We start from the raw sequence: 24072 nt of genomic DNA, 5'->3' as shown, positions 1-24072 counted from the left end.
AAAATCAACGATGACAAAGCTTATTCCATATACATATTTGAACGTTCGATTAAATAAAACAAACAATAATAGCATAATATTTTGAAATAAACTTCTTGAAATTTTAAACTCGTTTAATATTTCACTCATAGTTCTGCTCTTTCCATAGAAAATTGTTTGGGTTATAAAATTAAAACAGGTACTATAATGTTAACTTCCCTCAACTCTTGCCTTTCTCAAAAATTCCACTAATCCACCAAATAATATTTCCAATCACTTTTAGTTCCCTTCTTAATTCTTCTCACCATGCCATTGCATCTGGAAATTCAATTATAGCATCCACTATCCAAAGAATAGTCCGATAATGGAGCATGAAATTAAGTTAATCATTCTAATTATCAAAAAGACTCATTTTCAAAATCTTAAGTGCATAAATAACGAAATGTATGTAAAATAACAGATCAAGCATCTGATTTCTGGGTAGAAAACTACTATTGACTCAACAGACAGCCATCTACTAGCAAAAAGGGGCAACTATCGAAAGCATTTAAGAAGTTGGAGCACCACCTCCAAAACCACCAGCACCACGACCAAAGCCAGGCCTTCCACCAGCACCCTAAATGATGGAGAAAGCAGACAAACTTATTCAGCAAAAAACTCAAAAATATAAAAGACAAATTTCCACAAGCATAAAATCTAAGAAATACTACTACACCCAAGGGCCGGCATAAACCATGATTGTTGCGGATACCAAACAATAATGCTTTAAACTAAATGGTACTAGCATATTATGCCAACGTTCAAATTGTATCAGATCATTCCATAAAATTGCCAATTAAAAGGATAACAAATATTGACTGGAAGAGGGTTACAAGGAAGTGAAAATTTCCATGGCTTGAATTACAGAGATGTGGGGGTCTGTAAAATTTTTAGCAACTCAGACCAACATATGATGGACTTAGCAGATGCTGTACAACAATGCTCTCCACAAGTAAATAGCATTCAATAGAATAGACAAAATATATAATCATCAACCATTCAAAACACCTAAAAGGATATAGACACCACATTCACCTCAGTTATATGAACAAATGAATACTGTGCAACACTTGAAACTTTAAGTAAGCACGGAAGTATAAATAATTTGCTCGTCACACACAAAACATCTTAGACTAACAAGAACACAGTAACAGAAACAATCTAAAAAGAAGCAGTTTGAGTAATGGCAATTCCGCAATCAAAAACAGATCATGCATAGAAACACCGCAGCTAAAGTCAGATAGTATTGGTAACTAAATACACAAAAAGATTAAAGTTGACATTCCAAAATCCAAAAAGGTAATAAAGAAAAACAATGCCAATTTGAAAAGAAACAAGGATGCAATTGAAATACCCCAAAAGAAGGTCTGTAGTCAGCAGGAGCACCACCCTTGTCTCCTCCAAAATCACCACCAGGTCCACGGGGACCTCCACGGTATCCATCACGATCACCAAATCTGCGCTCTCCCTCAAAGCGAGGTGGACCCCTGTTCAATTGACCAAAACCCATGTTGGCATTGAAACAAGATGGAAAACAGGAGCAAGCAAGCAAGAAAGATGAATTACCTGGGGCGGTCACCCGGTGGGCCGCCAAAAGGCCTGCCAGATAGCTTGGCCTGCTTCTTGAGAGTGGCGGGGACAATCTCAGAAGGAAGGTTGAGGTAAGTCCTGAGATGCTCGATGCCGTCGTTGGTGAGGAACCAATAATAGTGCATCCAGGCAAACGTCTCTCTAACGTACTCCTTCGACTTGAAGCTCTGCATCAGCTTAATCACCTGCAGATTCGGCACATCGATCTCAGGGTGTTTCGCAAGATTGAAGTCCTTCTTCGCGTAGCATACTCCCTCTGCAAATACATTCATTCATTCAGAACACAACAGACTACAGTTAATATATCAAACAAGATGACCGAACCTTGGAATAGGTACTTGCAGATCTCCTTGCGGTTCTTCTCCGGAATGATCTGAAGAATTCAAAAACAACACAATAATGTAATCAATAATGCAAAAGGAATATAGATCGGTGGAAATAGAAGAAGGAAGATATTGAGGTAGCATACCATGGTTGCAGTGTAGAAGCGGCAACGAGTTACACGGGTTATTTATCACTTTGCTCCTTCCCGCAGTTGTAACCCTAAACCCTAATGCCACTCTCGGGTGAGTTTTTATAAAAAAGAAAAAGAAAAACTTTCTCAGGTCGAGGAGGCGCGAGATGGAGGCCAAGCAGGGTAGCAGAATGGAGACGGACCGATGACGATCTGGCGGCGACAAGGCTTCTGGTGCGGTGACAATGCGGCTCGCAGCGGCGACAGGGGAACTCGAAGTGGCGAAACGCTGGAGAAGGTGAGGCAGACTGGCAGAGTGTGTGAGACAGGAGGTGAGGAGGGTTTGAGCAATTGCAGATTTAGGGTTGGTCAAATATATAACTATAACTATTTAATTTTGAAGCACTTGCGTTGTATCACATTTAAGATGAATTAATCTTTATCTTTATCTTTATCTTTATCTTTATCTTTCCAAAAGAATTTTTTTAACTTATCTTTTTTTAAAAGATTTTATAAAAAAAATAAAAATAATTTTATGTTTAAATATTTTATATAAAAAAATTTTTATTTATTAATAATATTTAAATATAAGCAAGTATTTGGAGTTTGAATCTCACCCTTAATAAATAGAGCATTAATATGTGGTGGATTAATTCTCGACTTGTCGGGTTAGGAAATCCGTAGAAAAAAATTGTATTTATCTTTAAAATAGATTAATTTTTCATTAATAGCAATACTTATGAACTTTTGTATTTGTTGAAATTTACTTAGGACAATTTTTTTGTTGGTATCGTATTCATTTTTAAAGTCAAAACAATATTATCAACATTGTTACTTGTTAAAACTTTACATTTTATTAAATAATTTTTAAATTTTCAAATTCATAAACTTATGTCATTACAAAAGTTATTAGATTAGATTGATTAATATTTTTTGATAACATAGTGTACCCAAAACACCATCGTTGAGTATTAGTTAGTGTGAAGAGAAACTAATAATAACTTTTGTTATTCAATATATAATTTATTCTATTGAAAAATAAATTAATATTTTCTAAATTTATAAATACATTTTCTTCTAATTTCTTACACCATTTTATTTGACAATATTTACCATTAAAAAATAGCAAATGACCATACTATCCCACAATATATATATGATGTGCAAAATAATTTCTTGTCTTGAAATTAATTCTGGTTAGTAAGATAAAATTTAAATTTTTTTTATTTTCTTACTCAAATTTAAATTTAAATTTAGAATTGATTAATGACTCATTTTTTTTAATTTCAATAAAAAATAAATTGGTTAGACGTAAAATATTTAGCATTTAATAATTTCAATCATTTAAATTTTAATTACCATCAACATTTACATATACTAAGTGTTATAATATTAAATAGTATAGTATTTGCTATAACAATGATTCAAAATATTAATCCAATATATATTTGGGCCTAGTAAGACCTTAATGCAAGCAAGATCAACTAAAATCCATTGTTAGGGTCCCAAATCCGACTTAGGTTCATTACCTTAAAGGCCAAATGCAGATGAAGTCCACGCGTCCTCTCTTAAATCGACTCAGATTGGATCTCCGTTGCTAGTTAGATATGGTAATGTGTACTCAGAGGAGCGTGAGAAGCCCCTTCCCATTCCTCACTCCTATTTAAAATAAAAAAAGCCCTTGTTCCTTCTCCGTCATTGCAAGTTCTTCTTTAATTACCTCTTAGGGAATGCAGATCTCTTCGGTAAACTTTTGAAAAAAATTAACATAAAAAGACATAATATAATAATCATAAAATAATCAGTTCAATATAATTCAACACAATTTATAACATATTCGTTATGAAAAATAACATTTCAAAAGGAGAAAACATAAAAACATATTCCAATATAATAACGTAACATAATTTTTTGGGACGATACTGAGCGACGTAGTGACGGACTTGAGAGGCAGAGAAAGTGAGTTAGAGAGAGAGAGAGGATCAAGGCTGAGAATGAGTCTGAAAGAAAAAGGAAGAATTCGAATTGGAGGCAGAAATTAGGGTTACTAAATTCAAGAAATGAATTTATGTATATATAAATTAGGATAAATTAATAATTTTATTCCATGGGCAGATACTTATGTCTGTGTCCCCATTAGGGGTGGCAAACAGGAAAGCCCGCCCTGTCTCGCCAAAAACCCGCGATCTGGTAAGCTAGCCTGCCCCGCCCCGCCTAGTAAGGCGGTCTTAAATTTCTCTCCCACCCCGCCTAATGGTAGGCTGGCGGGTTGGCGGGCTCTCCTTTTTTTATATAAATCATTAAATATTAAACAATATGTATAATTTCGCAATAATTTCAATAAATTTATAATTTCTAAAAATATAAACCAAATTATAATTATAAATATGTAATAAACATAATTATAAACCAAATTTTTTGAAACAAAATAATAAAATCAATATTATCCAAAATATATAATTAAACATCTTCAAGTTTATAATCAATCAAACACAAAAACATAATTCAAAATATAACTTAGAACATCTTCAATTATCATCTTCATCCTCTTGTAGATTAATAACATCATAGAAATTTGTAAAAAAAATTGTCTTGACAAAATAAAAGCTTGGCCCAGCGAAAAAATGTAACACCATAATATTCAAATTCTTATGCTCGAATCATAAGTCAATGATAATAAGGTGGTACGACTCTCAGGTGGGTTTTTAATATATAATTATAAGTATATTTAAAATGAGTATTAATCGAGAAGCTTGAAAAGAGTAAAAATAAAAATCGCGAAGTCGTATCACTCATGTATCGACAACTAAAAGATAAAGCGTGAAGTCGAAAGCGATATACAGATAAAGACATAAAGAAGAGTAAAAGAAGGACATTATATGGATATATAACATAAGTAGATAGCCACTAGTCGTGACCCGCGAAGTTTAGGCCGGCTAGGGTACAGTATAACAGTAGTTGACAACAGTATCTCCTAATCTCTCCCAAAAGAAACATAAGAGTCTCTATAGGCAAATTCAAAAGAGTTCAATACATAATGTTTCAAAATAAAGGTAGAGAGATTCTAAGCAAAATATAAAGTAGAGAATATGAAGATCTTCGCCATCTCTCAGATGAACCACAGCTCACTTCTGAGTACATGGACCTCCATCTGAAAAATAAGAGATATATACGGAATGAGAACCCCCGACCCATGGGTTTCCAGTACGGTAAAAGTGCCAAATAAATACAATGCATTGTAATAAAAACTCACTAAGCATCCTAAACTTCCTTTCACCAAACATTCACCCTATGTTCTCACTAATCCATAAATAGGCAACTGTCATAAGGGAATGCTAGAGCTAATTCATCTTTCTCATGCTACTCAACTTCCTAACTCTCCAACAAACCAGGATCAGAATTATAAACAAAGTCATCCCCAGCTATCCTGTCTCGGCAATATAATATTAATACTTCATATTCTCACCTAGAGCAAATGAAATCACTTCACTGCGTCTACCCAAGGAGCTCAACTTATCTCATTATCAACCTGGAGCAGTGAAATCACTTCACTGCGTCTACCCAGGGAACTCAAGTAATCTCATTCTCTACTTGGAGCAAGTGGAATCACTTCACCACGTCTACCCAGGGAGCTCAAATTACCTCATTCAATAATCATCATTTTAAATTAATCATATCATTATTCCATTTCAACAAGAACAGCCCTCAGCGTCAACCGACACCAGCATGAGGGACCTCTCAGTTGTACAAATACAATCAATACAGACAAATAATACACAGTTAGGGTACAATTAGAACAGATAGCATATAGTCAGGTAACATAGCATATATGATATAGCAATCTAAAACAAATAGGCAAACCCAAACAATTCAAATATATGCAAATGATGTATATCTGCCCTATGGCTGATGAGTCTCATCTGTCGGTTATAAAGCCAACCCGACAAGTCCTGGTAGCTAATCATTGGACTGTCCCTCTGTCGTGCATCCCCGACTTGAGTTATTCACAATCATAATCATAATCACATAACACCCACATTGGTGTTTATCCATGGGGGCGAGCTCATTCGGAACTTTCACAATGTCCGGCCACACTTACAACATAGGGTCAATAGAATCTCGGATCTCAACTTGGAGCAAGTGGAGCCGACCCACTGCATCTACCCAAGGAATTCTGAGACTCAGATAGTTTCAATCTCAAATCATACTCGACTGGGAGCAAGCAAGGGCTAAGCACTGCATCTATCCTAGGAGTCTCAAAACCAAACCCGGAGCAAGTGGAATCACTCCACTGCATCTACCCAGGCATGTATATCTCACCACATCCCAGGGTAAGTGGATCAATGCCACTGCATCTACCCAAACATCACAAACTCTGACCCGGAGCAAGAGGGACGAACTACAACCCTTGTGTCTACCCGGGGAGCCTCTTTGCTAACCAACCTGGAGCAAGTGGGGCGCAACCACAACCCTTGCGTCTACCAGGAGGTACATTCTCATAGGCCCAAGAGGAACCAAGGAGGGGATCCTAACCTCCCACCATCTCGCTGGGGACGATTTTACAATACCAGGAGGAACAAGGAAGTGGATCCTCACCTTCCTTCATCTCTCTGGGTCGCACTTTCGAGAAAGAGAGCTCAAGATAAAACAATCATCCAAAGTCATATTTTCATTTCCAGCTATAAATCAATATTTATCATAGCCACCCGGCTCATGGCATAACCCATAACCAGCCAATAATCATTATCAAATACAGCCATTGGCTCACGACATACACCGCACTTCTATCATCACCCTCAGTAACTCATACAACCATCATTACTCATCATTCATCATTGATTTTCACTTTAATTCATCCCCAAGTTATCACATGTCCTAGCTTCTTTTTATTACTAAGCATACTATAAAGAATTAGGACTTAAAGGGTGAGAATGGAGGCTTAAGGGTCTGAAATTCGGCCTTAACAACTCAAAATCAACTCATGCTGAAAACAGGGTCACGTGTGCGCGTTGTCCATGCACACGCGTGGAAGTTAGAAAAATAAAGGGACGCATGTGCGTCGCCCATGTCCACACGTGGTAGTCAGAAAAGCAGAGCGACGTGTACGCGTATGTTTTGTGCTCCTCGCCCAAAACCAACACAGTACCTGCACAACTCTCGGGATTTTCTATGGGGCATTCGCATCAGTGCAGCGATGCGTACGCGTCGGCCAGGTGCACGCGTGGATGAGTAAAAGTCGAGACTGATGCGTGCGCGTGGAAGCACAATTTTCCAAAATTTTTACTAAGTTAAAAAGCTGCAGAATTACACCTTTAAACCCCAAACTTCCAACACACATAACTTCTTCTATAAAATTCATTTTTTAACCATTTATGAATCGTTGGAAAGATCGTTGAATAATCTCTCATAAAAATCCAAGTTTAAAGAATTCCAAACTCCGTGGTCCGAGTTACGGACCGCCAAAGTTGGTCAAAAATCAGTTTCTACCTAAAAATAGAAATCACCAATCTTTCCAATGTACACAAGCCAAATTCATTTTCACTCATCCAAATAACCATAACCCAACCACATTCATATAATTCCACTCAACCAAACCCAACCTACCTCATCTACACAATTTCACCCAAAACTATCAAATTTCACACCTCAATTCCTCAAACCTTATTATTCAATAACCAAACCAATTATCCACACATTCAATGTCTAAAATCCATCCAATCTCTTATATCATCACACAATACATATATCAACTTATCTTCCTTACCTCTTTCCCGCCTCCAGCCCAAAATTCACGACCTCCGGCCCAAATTCACAATTTAAAAGCATATTCCACAAACCAATATTCATTATTCAATTCATCAAATTCTCAACATACCAAACATACAATCCCACATAATTCTCAACTCAATCATTAATTCACATGACATATCAACTATGTATATTAGCACCAACCAATTACACAATCCAAACTTAATCCTAGGGGCATCTAGCCTAGGAATTCTCATCACACCACACGGTACTTAAATGAAACTTAAACCGTACCTTAATGATGGCGGTTCACACCCAAACTTGAATCCTCTTCTCCAAGACCCACAAGTTTAAACCTCTATACCAAAGTTCCACAAGCAAGTTGAATCTTCCCATTGTGCACCAAAATCACCAAATACACCAACATAATCAATTTCACATATATACATCAACTTAGGGTTCATGAAAATGATAAATCACAAGGGTTGGAGGGTTTCTTACCTTAACCCACTGAATTTTGTGATGAATATTATCCATGGCTCATACTAGAGCACTCCTAAACAATCAAAATCACAAGATTTCCTCAAAACCCAATCCAAATTCAAATTTAAAGAGGAAACCGAAAATTGGGCAGAGTACAGTAGATTACTTACCACAAAACTTAAATAAAATTGTAGAGGATGAGATGAGTGACGCGTAGCCACAAACGGCTCGTCAATCGGAGTTCCGGAGAGAAAGTTATGGTGATTTGAAGATTAAAGAGAGTTAGGGTTCCTCTCTTCTCACCTCTCTCTTTTCATTTCAGCAACAACACACCAAATGAGGGTGATGGTGGCTGAATGACTTTAGGTTAAGGCTTATATATGCTAGGCTTGGAGTCCACTTGGGTCCAATTCACTTGGTTTAGTTCGTTGGCCTAATTTTGGGCCAAAACCTTTAAGATTAGCACTCTAAATCGCACTTTAAATATTTCTACCTTTCCTAATTATAATTCCTAATTTCTTAACCTCATTTACTTATAATTAATTTTCTCAGCTGCAGTATCAAACAGATCTTAGCCGGTACTGCTGGTCAAAACTCCAATGAGGTACAGCCCAATTTTGAAAGATGAGAAGAAGTGTGTTGAAATGGATCATGTTTGGTTCTTTGTCATTTATTTTGTGTGTTATTAATTTTCCAATGAGGTATAGTACGAGTAATATTGAAAGGAAGGAGGAGGTTCACAGTAGTTGCTCAATAATGATAATGGTGGTAGAGATGACGGTGAGGATGAAAATAGAGAAAGAAAGAGAGACAGAGGATTGTGATGATGATGATGATGATGATAATAGGTAAAAGAGAGGGGTATATTTGGAAAGAAAAATATGAATTATAAAAAAATTAGTAATAAGGATAAAATTGATGCAAATAAAAAACTTGAGGAACAAAATTGAAACAAATCAAAACTGAGGGATATTTTTGAAAATTTTAGCAAACTTCAGGGACAAAAAATATACTTTACGCTAATAAATATTTAGTTAATTTTTAGGTGAACAAAGTTCAAACCAGCCGGTCGAATCACGAACCAATGAGAAATACGGTTCGAACTAAAGCTAAAACCAGAGATTTGAAAAATCGGAGTTGGACTGTCGAATCAGCCGGGAATTGGTCGGTCAAATCGGACTGGGACCCGGTCAGTTTTATGAATTTTAGCAAAAACGGCACCGTATGATTGAAGAACCTTAACCATTACCCAACCCTTCCACAACGGCAAAGCAAAATGCACAGCACCCACTCACTCCCATCACCCTTGACCTCGAGCTTCTCCTTCCTCTCATCGTCGTCGAGTTCCTTTCTCACTTCTGTCCAGCCACCGACCTTCTACCGCCATCGTTGCATCTTTGAGCTTTGAAGCCATCCTTGCAGCTTCCTTCCCCTTTATCGTGCAGCCACCGTTTGAGCTTCGAAACCACTGTCGCCAGTCTTGCCTCCTACCTCCTGCCTCCATTGCGCAACCACTGTCCCTCCGAAGCCAGCTTTGTTCCATATGTCAGCCACTACCTTGCTCAGCCTACTGCTGGTAGTGCTCTGCTCTGTTCTAGCTTCTAACCCTAGGTATTATTTTTTTATAACAATAATTGTTGTTAGTTAATCTATAAACTTTGCTGTTGTTACTTGTTTGATATGTTGCATCTACAAGTATCTGATAAAACTTTATTAATTGTTATGCAAATCGGTTTCAAAGAGGTTAATATGAAGCAAGCATTGCGAATGACCACTCAGGATGTTGGGGGAGCCATTGATCTTCTTCTTGAGGAGAAAGCCAAGAAAAGACAAAAGCAGATAGAAAATATTAAAAAAAAATGAAATTCAGTTGGTTAAACTTACACTTACACTTAGCTGGGTTATACCTCTGAAGAAGCCTGTTGATCTTCCAAAATGGGATGAATTAGTTTTTATTGGGTCAAAAAATTATCATTTATTTTCAACTTTATTTTCTTAAAATTTGCTGTTGCTAATTACAATTGTGATAGGTTTGAGAGGAAGCTTGCAGCTAAAGCACTTGGAAGAAAAATGAGAATGATAGTGATAGAGCATTAGATGATCTCACAAAGCCTGAGACCAATTCTAATTTATAGATTAATTACCACTACTTACTAACTAACTACATCATGTCTTAGTCTTACTAATAAGTAATAAGCAATGTTCTGAAAACTGGATCGGACTAGCCGGTTGAACCGATTCAACCGGAAATCGGCGTGTAAAACAGTCTGATCCACCCTCTAAAACCGCTGGTACAAAAATCGTTCAGAAACCGTTGAACCGGCCGGTTATCGGCCGGTTGGACCAAACCAGAAACCGATCGGTTCTCATAAAACAACATCGTTTTCCCCTCTTTTAAAAAATAAAAACAAAAAAGTGAAGAAAACCCCACCCGGTTACCCCCCCAACACACACCAAACACCCCCTTCTTTTTATCATCGAAGCAGCTAGCCCTAAGGTTCCACAGACCCAAAACCCAACTTCGTCGCCGGAACCGCCGCCACTATCGTGGTTGTCTGCGTCTTCGCGGCCTCCTCCTTCCCCTGTCCCAAAGGCATACGACCAAAGCTTCTCTAGCTCGGTGCGTCATCCATTCCGTCGGTGAAGTCGCTGTTCGAGGCTTCCAGCTACTACACCGTCGTCTCGCCGTTGACGTCCTACTGTGGTGGAAGGCTAGTGGCACTGTGATTTCTGTTAAGTAATTAGATTATTGAATTTGAATGTCTCTGAAGTCTGAAGTAGTGATTTGTGATTTTGAATATCTCTGATTACTTGATTATTGATTTGTATTTTGAATCTGAAATTTCTGATAAATGATAACTGATTTGTTCTGCTGCTGTTGCCGATTTTTTTCTCAGTAAACTCATAAGCATTGAACTGTGCTATTTTTCCTCAAATTAATTTTAGTTCATGTGATTTAATTGGTATTTAGGGTACAAAGTGAAAAGCTATTTTTAATTGGATTTGCAAGGTGATTTTTGGTTGATTTTTTATTTAATTTGGTAATAGTGTTTATGATTGGGTTTGTCTAGTTTTTATTCAAACTAGTTAAGCATTACTTGCCTAATCCAGTATGTATGCTCTCTGGTTCCCTAGAGTAAACATTTTGTGAATTCATGAATATCATAATGTTTCTTGGAGACAAATCCACACGGGAGCATTGTATAATCTCATGTTAACAACAGAGACAAAAATTCACCTCACTACACTATATAGTCATGCATCCATGCTCATATCTATTTCTAGTTAGTTTGTAGTTTTGTACTATAAGTGATTTGTACATATCATAGTAAAATGAAAAATAACATTGGTTACAATTGTTTATTGAAAATGTGCAAACTTAAGTCATGAAAGTTGTTTGTATAATGTGAGATCCCAATGAATAAGTAGCTTTGCATTGTATTCAATGATTATTTGAACCTTCAGTGTTGTCTTCTTATCGATTTTTATGCTATTAATTCATCTTGTTACGGCCTGGCCCAAATCACTCGCGGGCCGGTCCGACCCGAGCACCACCCGACCCGGACGGTCAGGATCGAGGCGCCCAGTTGCCGACCTGGACACGCGTCCCTGACAGCTTTACTACAGCTGTGCGAAGGAAGCATCGAAGAAAGTGGGCCTGTCATTGCAGGGCCCACCTCTGACACGGTATATATAGGGAAGGTCCTACCCTTCTCCCAAGGTACGTCACATACCAATCAACCCCTTTTTTGCCTGCACACTTTGCTGACTAGAGCGTCGGAGTGTCTTTGCAGGTGACACCCCCCTCACACGAAGTGCTCGGAACGTCGTCTACTCCAGCCCGGTAACTTACGACCAGGCGAGATCTCCCCTCCAACCAGAACACTAATCTGATCTGTCTGGTACCCGACCTACCGAACATTGGCGCCGTCTATGGGGACGAGCGACGCCTGAATAGACATTGTACTGGGCCCAGGAGGAACAGGCCGCGAGACCGAGCGCAGAGGGAAAGCCTCCGCGGCTTCTCCCCAGCAGCGCACGAGGTACCCTCCAAGACGAACCACACGATCTCCCGAAAGGCGCCCCTTCGGGGGAACTGGCGACAACAGCGCCAGAATAATGCAAGAACTACGCCACAGGATGCAAGACCTCGAGCGCCGGCTGGTAGATCGAGAACATCGTCAACAAACTCCCGAACTGAGCTACTCTCGCTCCCCCTCGAGAAGCCGCTCCCGACGAACAGCTAGCCCACGGTCTGAGACCGAGAGTGCCAGGGAGAGAGGACACGCAAGAAGACGCTGCGACCCCATCATTTACACCAGGCACGATAGGCGTACCACAGAGCAAAACCGCGAGGACGCTCGTCGGGAGGACGAGGAGGGAAGAACAACCAAAACGTGGGGACCAGTGATAATGGGCGCAACCCTATTTCATCATTCCATCCTCGAAGTCCGGCTGCCAAAGCACTTTGACAAGCCAACGGACATGAGGTACGATGGAACCCAAGACCCGCAGGAGCACCTCACGGCTTTCGAAGCCAGAATGAACCTGGAGGGAGTGGGAGACAAGGTAAGGTGCCGCGCTTTCCCGGTCACCCTAGCGGGACCTGAAATACGGTGGTTCAATAACCTCCCGCAGGGCTCGATGACCAGGTTCTCAGACATCAACCGCGCCTTCCTAGCCCAATTCACAACCAGAATCGCAAAGGCAAAACACCCAATCAATCTACTTGGAGTGACCCAAAGATCTGGCGAGCCGACTAGGAAATACCTAGACTGATTCAACGATGAGTTCTTGGAGATCGACGGGCTGACGGATTCGGTTGCAAGCTTGTGCCTGACGAACGGACTTCTAAACGAGGACCTCAGAAAGCACCTCACCACAAAGCCGGTGTGGACAATGCAGGAGATCCAAAGTATAGCCAGGGAGTACATTAACGATGAAGAAGTCAGCCAGGTCGTGGTTGCCAACAAACGGCAGCCCTCTTACAATCAAACCCGGCATCACGAGAGCAGAGAAAGACAAAAGAAACATGCCAGGGACGGCGGTCCGAGTAAGACTCCCAGGCCGTTTCCTCGTGTCGGGAAGTTCACTAATTACACTCCCCTCACCGCGCCGATTATGGAAGTTTACCAACAAATAGCCGAGAAGGAGATCTTGTCGAAGCCCCAACCTCTGAAGGAACGAACAGGGTGGAACAGGAGCCTCTACTGTGATTACCACAAGGGCTACGGGCACAAGACACAGGACTGCTTCGACCTGAAAGACGCACTGGAGCAAGTGATCAGAGATGGAAAGCTAGCCGAGTTCTCCCACCTCATTAGGGAGCCGAGGAGACGGAATCGCGACCACGAGGACAAAGACAAGACCTGGGCAGTAAAGCGACGCCAGAGCCGGAGGACAACGACCATGGTCTTACCATAGTGAACGTAGTAACAACAAGAAACGTGGCACCTAAGTCGAAATCGGCACATAAGAAAGACGCCAAAGTCCTGGCAGTTTTCACATCCTCTGCGTGAAGCCCCAAAAAACTTCCATCCATTTCATTTGGCCCGGAGGACCAATGGTTTGACGAGGTCGCGGAAAGCCCTCCCATGGTCATTACGGCCAGAGTGGAAACTGGCCTCATCAAGCGGATCCTCGTAGATACGGGGGCAGATTCGAACATCATGTTCTGCAATGTGTTCGACGCCTTGGGCCTACGGGACGCCGACTTAAAGACTCACCAGCACGGCGTTGTAGGGCTCGGCAACCACTTCATCAAGCCGGACGGGATAATCTCCCTGCCGACATCCGTGGGACAAGGCCAAGGGAGAAGAACGGTAATGGCAGAGTTCGTGATCCTACGAGACTCCACGGCCTACAATATCATCCTAGGGAGGAAGACCATCAACAACCTAGGGGCAGTCATCAGCACAAGGATGCTGATAATAAAGTTCATAACTGAAAAAGGATCAGTAGGGTCTGTAAGAGGAGACCTGGAAACGGCAATCGCTTGCGACAACGCTAGTCTCTCGTTAAGAAAGAAATCCAAAGAAGCATCAGGAGTGTTCCTCGCCGACTTGGATGCCAGAGTTAGCGACAAGCCAAGACCCAAACCAGAAGGGAACCTGGAAAGTTTAGAGTCAGTGACACGGAGGAGAAGTTCACCTTCGTGAATAGAAACCTCCCTCACGAGCTGAAAGAACCTTTAATGGAAATTATCAGGGCCAATGGTGACCTATTTGCCTGGACACCGGCCGACATGCCAGGGATAGACCCCCAACTCATGTCACACCATTTGGCCGTCAATCCAGAAGCCAGACCGGTGGCCCAAAGGAGGAGGAAGATGTCACAGAAAAGGGCAGAAGAGGTGGCCAAGCAGACGGCCAGCCTCCTCGAGGCAGGATTTATCCGGGAACTTGACTACTCGACCTGGCTGTCAAACATAGTCCTGGTAAGAAAACACAATGGGAAATGGAGGATGTGCGTGGATTATTCTGATCTCAACAAAGCATGCCCCAAGATTGCTACCCCCTACCCAACATTGATGCACTCGTCGACGCGGCGGTAGGATACCGGTATCTGAGCTTTATGGATGCTTATTCCAGCTATAATCAGATACCGATGCACTGGCCAGACGAAGAAAAAACAGCATTCATAACGCCAGGAGGAATCTATTGCTACAAGGAAATGCCCTTTGGCCTGAAGAACGCGGGAGCCACATACCAAAGGTTGATGAACAAGATATTCAGCAACATCATTGGAAAAACGGTGGAAGTCTATGTGGACGACATCCTTGCCAAGACCACCTGACCCGAAGACCTTTTAAGCGACCTGGAAAACGTGTTCGCGGCTCTCCGACGACACGGCATGAGGCTCAACCCTCTCAAGTGCGCCTTTGCCATGGAGGCCGGGAAGTTCCTAGGATTCATGATAACCCAAAGGGGGTGGAAGCCAATCCTAAAAAATGCTAAGCAATACTCCAAATGAAGAGTTCGGGCTGCGTCAAAGACGTCCAGAGACTGGCGGGAAGGCTCACCGCGCTATCTCGCTTCCTTGGGGCATCAGCAGCAAAGGCCCTACCTTTCTTCAACCTAATGAGAAAGGGAATAGCATTCGAATGGACCCCGGCATGCGAAGAAGCTTTCAACCATTTCAAAAAGATCCTTGCAACACCACCTGTGCTCGGTAAGCCCGTGATCGGAGAATCGCTCTACCTGTACCTAGCTATAACGGAGGAAGCGCTGGCAGCGGTCTTGGTACGGGAAGAATGGAAAGTTCAACAACCGATTTACTTTGTGAGTAAAGCGCTGCAAGGAGCAGAACTTAAGTACAGCAAGTTGGAGAAACTGGCACTAGCGCTCCTAACCTCTTCCTGCAGACTACGGCAATACTTCCAAGGTCATCAAGTGGTCGTAAGAACGGACCAGAGAATTCGTCAAGTGCTCCAGAAACCTGACCTAGCAGGAAGGATGATGACCTGGGCCATCGAGCTATCCCAGTACGATTTAAGATATGAGCCTCGACATGCAATTAAGGCGCAAGCAATGGCAGATTTCCTGGTGGAAGTAACCGGAGACCCAACCGAGGACACGGGCACACGGTGGAAGCTCCATATAGATGAAGCCTCTAATCAGACATCCGAAGGCACCGGGATCATCTTAGAAAGCCCATCCGGGGTCATCTACGAACAATCGGTCAAGTTCAAGTTTCCCGTATCGAACAACCAAGCAGAATATGAAGCCCTCATAGGCGGCTTGGTCTTAGCTGGGGAAGTCGGGGCTACGAGGCTAGAAGTATGCAGTGACTCACAGATTGTCACGTCGCAAGTAAATGGAAGCTACCAAGCCAGAGAATCGCTGTTGCAGAAGTACTTGGAGAGGGTTAAAGAACTGAGCAAACAGTTTGAGGAGGTCACGGTCCAACACGTTCCGAGGGAGAGGAACACACGGGCAGATCTCCTATCCAAGCTAGCAAGCACGAAACCTGGAACCGGCAACCGGCCCCTCATTCAAGGCATCACGAAAGAACCAGCAGTTGCCCTCCACCTGACCAAGATAAGCCCCTCCTGGATGGACTCCATCACTGATTTCTTGCAGAACGGCAAACTCCCTGTAGGTGAGAAGGAAGCTAAAGCGTTGAGAAGGAAGGCTGCCAAATACACGATCATACAAGGCCAACTTTTTAAAAAGGGACTTAGCCAACCTTTGCTGAAGTGCTTACACTCCGACCAGATGGACTACGTACTCAGAGAAGTCCACGAGGGGTGCTGTGGTCACCACATCGGGGGCAAAGCCCTAGCGAGGAAGCTCATCCGATCTGGATATTACTGGCCATCAATGATGGAAGACTCCAAGGAGTTCGTGAAAAAATGCGTCAAGTGCCAAGAGAACGCTAACTTCCACAGAGCACCGGCCACCGAACTGAGCCTGATGACGTCCTCCCGACCCTTCGCACAGTGGGGAGTCAACCTCTTGGGACCTTTCCCAGTTGGCCCAGGGCAAGTCAAATATCTCATAGTCACCGTCAACTATTACACCAAATGGATAGAAGCCGAGCCACTGGCCACTATCTCCTCGTCCAATTGTAGAAAGTTCATGTGGAGGCAGGTGATAACTCGGTTCGGTATCCCGGAAGTCGTCTTCTCAGACAACGGGACGCAATTCACCGATGAGAAGTTTGTAGAGTTCCTCGCCGGCTTGGGCATCAAGCAGAAATTCTCCTCAGTAGAGCACCCCCAGACAAATGGACAAGTCGAGTCCGTAAATAAGGTGATCTTGCTGGGCCTCAAGAAGCGACTAGACAACAAGAAAGGAGCATGGGCCGATGAGCTTGCCTCAGTCCTCTGATCCTACCGTACAACCGAGCAGTCCGCCACGGGAGAAACCCCCTTCCGCCTGACATACGGGGTAGACGCAATATACCAGTAGAGATCGGTGAGCCGAGCCCACGGTTATTTCTCAAGGGGGTGGAAGAAGCTGTAGAGAAGGACCTAGTAGATGAGACTAGGGAGAAGGCCCACCTGTCAGAAGTAGCACTAAAGCAAAGAGTGGCCCTGCGCTACAACACCAAAGTGCTCAAGAGGGGATTTGAGCAAAACGAGCTCGTCCTACGGGGCAATGACATCGGCCTACCAACCCAGGGAGAAGGCAAACTGGCGGCGAACTGGGAAGGCCCCTTCAGGGTCAAAGAAGTGATTGGCAAGGGCGCCTACAAATTGGATAAGCTTAACGGAAGGGAGGTCCCAAGAACTTGGAATGCGGGCAACCTGAGAAGGTTTTACCCCTAGATCAAGCATGCCGGCCAGGCGATCTAACGAACCTATTCACTGGCCTTTGTATCTGCCATGGTAACAGAGTTGTTTAATTACCGATTCATGTTTACTTGTCATTTCTACCAATTTTACTTCTATTGTTCTTTTTCCTACTTACACATCACATGACAAACAAGTTCCACGACGTATTAAACGGAACCATGATATGGCACTCCGGGACTGATCACCCTGGGAGCCACCTAAACAAAAGCCATAACAAACGGCTACAACGATACCAAAAGGCCACGACCTGGCTCCACCGAATTACCAACATAACGGTAAATAAACACGAGCAAAAAGCTCATACCGACCAAACGGTAACAAAAAAAAACGAAAACGCTATCAGATAGGCAAAAGACAATAATCACAAGCCGACCAAGCGACTCTTAATGTATAACAAAGTAAGCTTCAAAAGTTTCAAAAGTTCTACAACAAACCACAAATCCATACAAAAGCATAAGGTACAAGAGTTCATTTCTTGGGGATGTCAACAATCTTGCCATCCTTGATCGTCTTGAAAACTCCAATAGCCGACGTGTCGAAGTCAGGAGCCACGATCTTCACCTGGGACTTAAGAGCTTCCTCAGTCATGAAGATCGTGTTCTTTCCCTGCTCTCTGGTCACCTTATGTTTCTTCGTAAGCTCCCCAACCTCAGCTTGATCGGCCTTAGCCGATAAGACGGCCACGTCACGCTCTTTTTCCAAATCCACCACCCGACCTTGCGCGGCATTAAGTTGGCTCTCCAGAGTCATCTCCCGCTCGGTTAAACGGGACACGGTGTCATCGGAGGCTTTTAGCTTCTCCTCGGCGGACGCAGCTTTCTCCTCAGCAGCCTTAAGCTTCCCCCCGCCTCAGATAGCTGCTCCTGAAGCGTTTCGACTTGGGCTTTGAATTCATTGTTGGCCTTGGTAGCAGTTTCGAGCTTCCTGCGTAATGACTGCATCCCTGACAACTCGAACTCAGCCTTTCGAGCTATGACAGCTCCACGGAGAAGCGTTCGGTACATCCACCTCGCCTGCCCTGCAAGCTCGGTACCGAGGAAGTGATCTTCCGTGCCAGGGATCAGTTGGGAGTCTATGAAAGCCCCAGCATCGAAGTTTCTCTCCATCATGGTGAGAGCTCCTTCCGGTCTAGAAGATGCCCTCTGCCTTTTGGGGGTGGGGATAAGCTTCAAATCGTCATCCTCTTGCTGAGTGGAGGTCGAGTGCTCAGGGCCGACCGTCTCCTCACGGATTGGAGAAACGCGCGCCCCATCAGAATTCTTATCCGTCATCTTGGTGTCACAGGTGACGGCGTCGCCTGATCTTTATCCCCAGAAGGGCCCTCCGGTTTCCCGTCAACCTTCTCCGTTTTCTCCTCATCGTTGTCCGCCAAGAAAGTCTTAAACAAGTCCTCAAGCCCTGTCACGGAAGCTGACATCTCTACTGCAACAAACAAGTAAATGAGTTAATCGTGAAACCGGCACAACCAAGCGAATAAATAAAAACACGAAAACACAAGGCAAAACAACTCACAAACATAATTCCTGGCGACCTCCCGGTCACCTATCAAGAGGTGGGGATTCACATGATTCTTCCCAAAAACTGCCAACAACACGTCAGTGACCCTCTTGTCCACAGCGGACATCCCCTTATAAGACACCTTAATGAATGTGTTGGATCCTGCCCCAAAGCTCCAGTACGTCGGAATGAGGCGATCCCCTTCTAACGACAACCAAAAGGGGTAACGACCTTTGACCGGACGCACCTTAAAATATTTATCTTTAAACCCATGATAAGAGTCCTCAAACAACCTGAGGATCCTTCGACCATGGGCAGATCGGAAGGACATGAACCCTTTCCTCGCCTTTCCCTCCTTAGAAGGATTCGTGAGGTTGAAGAAAAAAAATGAAGACATCAACAGATATCGGCAGCTCCAGATATTCGCACACCATCTCGAAATAGCGGATAGAAGCCCAACTATTCGGATGCAGTTACGACGGCGCCACGGAGATCCGGTTAAGAAGCGCCATTTGAAAAGGAGAAAACGGGATACGAACCCCCACCTGGGTGAACATGTATTTATAAAACCAGATCCAGTCAGAGACCCAAGGGGAATGGAAGTTAAGCTCATATAGTCGTTCATTAGGGGCAGGAACGAAGACGTCATAATTGGCTTCCTCGTCTGTCCCTCCGCACAAGTACTCGCCTTGACGGAACTCCGTTAGCTCCCCCTCGTCCATCTGATTTGGCGAGTCCTTCACATCGGAAGTCACCCAGGCGTATGGGTCATAATTCACGGCGGAGGGAGAGGCCCAGAAAACAATGCGAGGCATACCTACAGTGGGGGTACCACTCCATTAGTCTATGAGGTCGGGAGTCCGGAAAAAGCCCAAAAAACTACATTTGTCCTATTCAACAGCTAAGGTTATGCATGGCTAAAAGCAAAACCCAAACAAAAACCTACCCTAGAATGGTAACCCCTCTAACGCACCTACTTAACGCTAAAATTATCTAGCAAACAAATCAAACAAGCAGCAAGAACAAACAGCAAGCAGCAAGCACGTAGCAGCAAACGCGCAAAAATGATGAAGATAAAAGGACATTGAAGCAAAAAGAGAAGGGATTAATGTTTACCTGGATTAGTTGCAAAGACTTGAGAGAGAAGGAAATGCGCAGGGATGCAGAAATGAAGCTTTGGGACACTTGGGAGAGAAGAAGATGAAGATAAGAGAAGTGAAAATAGGAGAGAAAAATAAACGCAAAATATTTAAAACTGCTACGCAAAGCGCCAAAGGATAAAGGGCATAATGGTCTTTGCACACAGGGTTTTCCAACCCATTATGAGCATTTAATGCTTGGCGTGAGGAATGAGGCGACAAACGGTCACCTCAGCAACGAACAGACACGCGCGCAGGGGGTACGTCCCCTCCACGGGCGGCCGACCTGGCGACAACACACGAAAGAAGAGATAACACGCCAGCAACAGCCCTCACGGCTATTGCTGGCGCGTTGGGGGCACTGTTACGGCCTGGCCCAAATCACTCGCAGGCCGGCCCGACCCGAGCACCACCCGACCCGGACGGTCAGGATCGAGGCGCCCAGTTGCCGACCCAAACACGCGTCCCTGACAACTTTGCTACAACTGTGCGAAGGAAGCATCGAAGAAAGTGGGCCTGTCATTGCAGGGCCCACCTCTGACACGGTATATATGTGGAAGGTCCTACCCTTCCCCCAAGGTACGTCACATACCAATCAACTCTTTTTTTGTCTGCACACTTTGCTGACTAGAGCGTCGGAGTGTCTTTGCAGGTGACACCCCTCCTCACACGAAGTGCTCGGAACGTCGTCTTCTCCAGCCCAGTAACTTACGACCAGGCGAGATCTCCCCTCCAACCAGGACACTAATCCGATCCGTTCGGTACCCGACCTACCGAACACATCTCTACATGTTACTTGACATATTCTAAAATCAATCAAAAGGCACTGTTGTATCATGTCTTACCTATTTATCAAGTATATTAGTATATTTTCTAATATTAATGTATTTATGTGATTAATTCCTATTATTTGTAATATTAAGGAGATGGATTCACCATTAGTATTACAAGGTTTGTTCAATTTGTTTGATCTTTTTTAATTTTTTACATTAGGAAATAGATGAAAGAGATATTGTTGGCTGAATGACAGTGTTGTTATGAGACAAAAAATGGGTTGAGTTATATTTTAGGATGTTTATTTATAATTTATTTATTATTTTATTTTAAAACGATTTTTTCGGTTGAACCACAGTTAGACCGATTAGACTAGTGAACCAGTGACTAAAGCAGTTCAATGACCGATCCGGTTCTCAGAACCTTGGTAATAAGTAATAACTGTTGTTATGATGAAAGATTATGTTGAGTCAAAGAAAAGAAAAAAAATAAAGGCAGGACACCAATTCTAAAATTGAGAAATATCTGCAGATGGAATTTGAGAGATCAAGAGGTACTAAAGGAATTTATTAAATGAATAATGATATAGTTTTGATAAAATATAATGTAATCACTAATTCCCTATAATATGTTGTTAGTTAATTTTTTTATTTATTATTTTATTATAAAACGATTTTTTTGGTTGAACTATGGTCAAATCAGTTAAACCAATAAACTAATGAATTAATAATTAGAGTGATTCGATAATCGGTTTAATTTTCAGAACCTTAAATTTGTTTATTCATTTATTTATTATTATTGATTATGTTTTTCGATTTGTTTCAAATTTCAAGAAATTTGGAATCAAGACATCTCCTCCAAGATACACATGATCTCCAAGTTGAAATCGAGTTACGGGATAGTGGATTCTATCACATATCTCATATTGGAAAACTTACTTTACACAATGCACTTATTTGCTTTGATTGAACGGTGGTATCTAGAAATGCATACGTTTCATCTTCCACGCAGTAAATGCACGATTACCTTGAAAAATATTATAATAATATTTGGACTCCCAATAGATAGTATGTCATTGTCATGATTACAGATAGCAGCACTATTGGTGTGAAAAATGAATTCATGATGCAATTTGGCATTGAACTTACTACGATTGATCATAAAGAAAGCGGTGTCAAACTTACATTGCTCTGCACCATAAAACAACCGTGCCACTAATATCATTTGAGTGTATTGAGTGGTATGCATCAGATAGGGTAAGGAGGCAGTTCGATTTACCGCATGAAGTTCCTGCAGAAGCTACTCATCTTGTAGAAGCTCAGAACGTGGTCGTGACCGAACCGAAGAACAAAGATTGAAAAGTTGAGCATTCTATATACATTATAAGATAGACAAACTATTTGACCTCCGTTCTAGTTAGTAATCTTGTGCTGCACTGTTAAGCATCTAATTAGTATATACAATGGTACTAGAAGACATATGGGGATCATTTACGATTGACTGGTTATGTTCCACAACAACAACTATAGCCACAGCCATAGTCACAACCACAGCCATAACCCATCATGCACCCATACCAACTGCCAACTTCCTTTCCACACCACTTACACATACACACAACCATACACTGAGCCTGGACCATTATTCTTCAGTCAGTTATTCCCCGACTCACACTTGATGACATGTCATCTTAAACGATTTTTAAGGTTCTTTTTCATTCATTTTCTTAGGTTTCAATCAAATTTCTTATTTTTTCTAATAAAATTTCATAAATAATCAAATATTTGGAGTTAGAATAGTATTTTTGTATTTTCAAGAGTTTATAGCTCAAAAACAGACAAGAATCGAAACTTTTTTCACAAGAAAAACACAAGTACAGCAAAAACGTGGCTTAGGAAACAAAAGCGTACCCTTAAAAAAAGGAAATGGAGCCAATAAGCACACAAAGGCATGCCCAGCAACCAGGCTCACACGCCTGGCGGCCAATCCACATGCCCGACGGCCTCCTCCATTCATTCCTCACATGCCTAGTGGCCATACCATACGCTCGGCGGTCCCTGCTTCTCCTTTTCATCCGCCTCCAAGCTTCCAAGACACACGCCCGGCATGTGCGCTCATTGGAAGTGAATTTTGGGCTTATGCCCAATAACCTCTAGAACAAGTCTGGCGTAAAGATAATTTCAACTCTCAAGATGCAACAATTAAGGTCCAATCTCAATTACCTACATCATTAGAAGTCTTAATTATATCCAAGATATTCAAGACTCTAGAAGATTAGTTATTAATTCTTTCTAGAAACATAAAAAATTTGGTAGTTAGGATTTAATTTGAATTATTGTTTTGATTTGAATTTGAAGTCAGTAATTAGTTATCTTATCTTTCTCTTCGAAAGATGAGATTAAGATAGTTTGAATTTGAATTATAGAATTAGGATATAAATAAGTGAACTTTGTTCACAGAGAGAACAATCCCCCATTCCTCAGCACAGTTTTCTTCTTGTTTTTCTTTCATGGGTAACTAATCCTTTGTCAAAGGGTTAGGAGCTTTGTTTATGTTTTCTATGGATTATTAATCTAAGTTTATTTTATTTTAAAGTCTTGCATTGATCTATTCATCATTGAGTTATACATTTTTCATCCCTTAAAGGCTTAATGGTGTAGAAAGGTATGTTAATCCAGTTTAAAATTCTTTTTATAATTGAAAATTTTAATATTTGAGTTAAAAACTTGAAAACTCTTTCGTATGACTCTTTGAATTCGGCTTGGAATAGTGGTTTAATTAGTGTATGACACATACATAATTTTCAATCACTCTAATTTTGAATAAGTGACATATAATTCAAATTAGAATTTTTGAAAATTATGTTTCCTTCTAAGGTTTAACTGGACAGGACTAGCTTGAATATGTGACACGTAATTTGACCTAAGGACTACTTTTAAATCTTATTAGAAACTAAATCAGTTTTTATGTTTAACCTCTTTAATTAATTAACTAACGACTGATTAATTAAAGAGAAACTGAGGAACCAAGGAATTAGAAATCAGTTACTAAAAATTTATTGTGAAAGATCT

At 41.9% G+C, this 24072-nt stretch overlaps 2 protein-coding genes across 2 annotated transcripts; one reads left to right on the top strand and one right to left on the bottom strand.

The window, feature by feature from the left end:
- On the bottom strand, nt 334-2430 carry LOC107632950 (40S ribosomal protein S10-1). The gene is made up of 5 exons (XM_016336594.2): nt 2078-2430; nt 1933-1981; nt 1585-1864; nt 1373-1505; nt 334-595 (listed from the first exon to the last, which is right to left on the bottom strand). The coding sequence occupies exons 1-5, from the start codon at nt 2078-2080 to the stop codon at nt 527-529; spliced, it is 534 nt and encodes a 177-aa protein (XP_016192080.1). The 5' UTR covers nt 2081-2430; the 3' UTR covers nt 334-526.
- On the top strand, nt 15262-17564 carry LOC107610350. Its single transcript, XM_016312410.1, has 2 exons — nt 15262-16546; nt 17146-17564. The coding sequence occupies exons 1-2, from the start codon at nt 15262-15264 to the stop codon at nt 17562-17564; spliced, it is 1704 nt and encodes a 567-aa protein (XP_016167896.1).

The sequence above is a fragment of the Arachis ipaensis genome, chromosome B01 (assembly GCF_000816755.2).
Source record: "Arachis ipaensis cultivar K30076 chromosome B01, Araip1.1, whole genome shotgun sequence".
In the NCBI taxonomy this organism is placed as follows: domain Eukaryota; kingdom Viridiplantae; phylum Streptophyta; class Magnoliopsida; order Fabales; family Fabaceae; genus Arachis; species Arachis ipaensis.
Note: the sequence above shows the minus strand (reverse complement) of the source record. Positions and strands in the feature narration are given on the sequence as shown.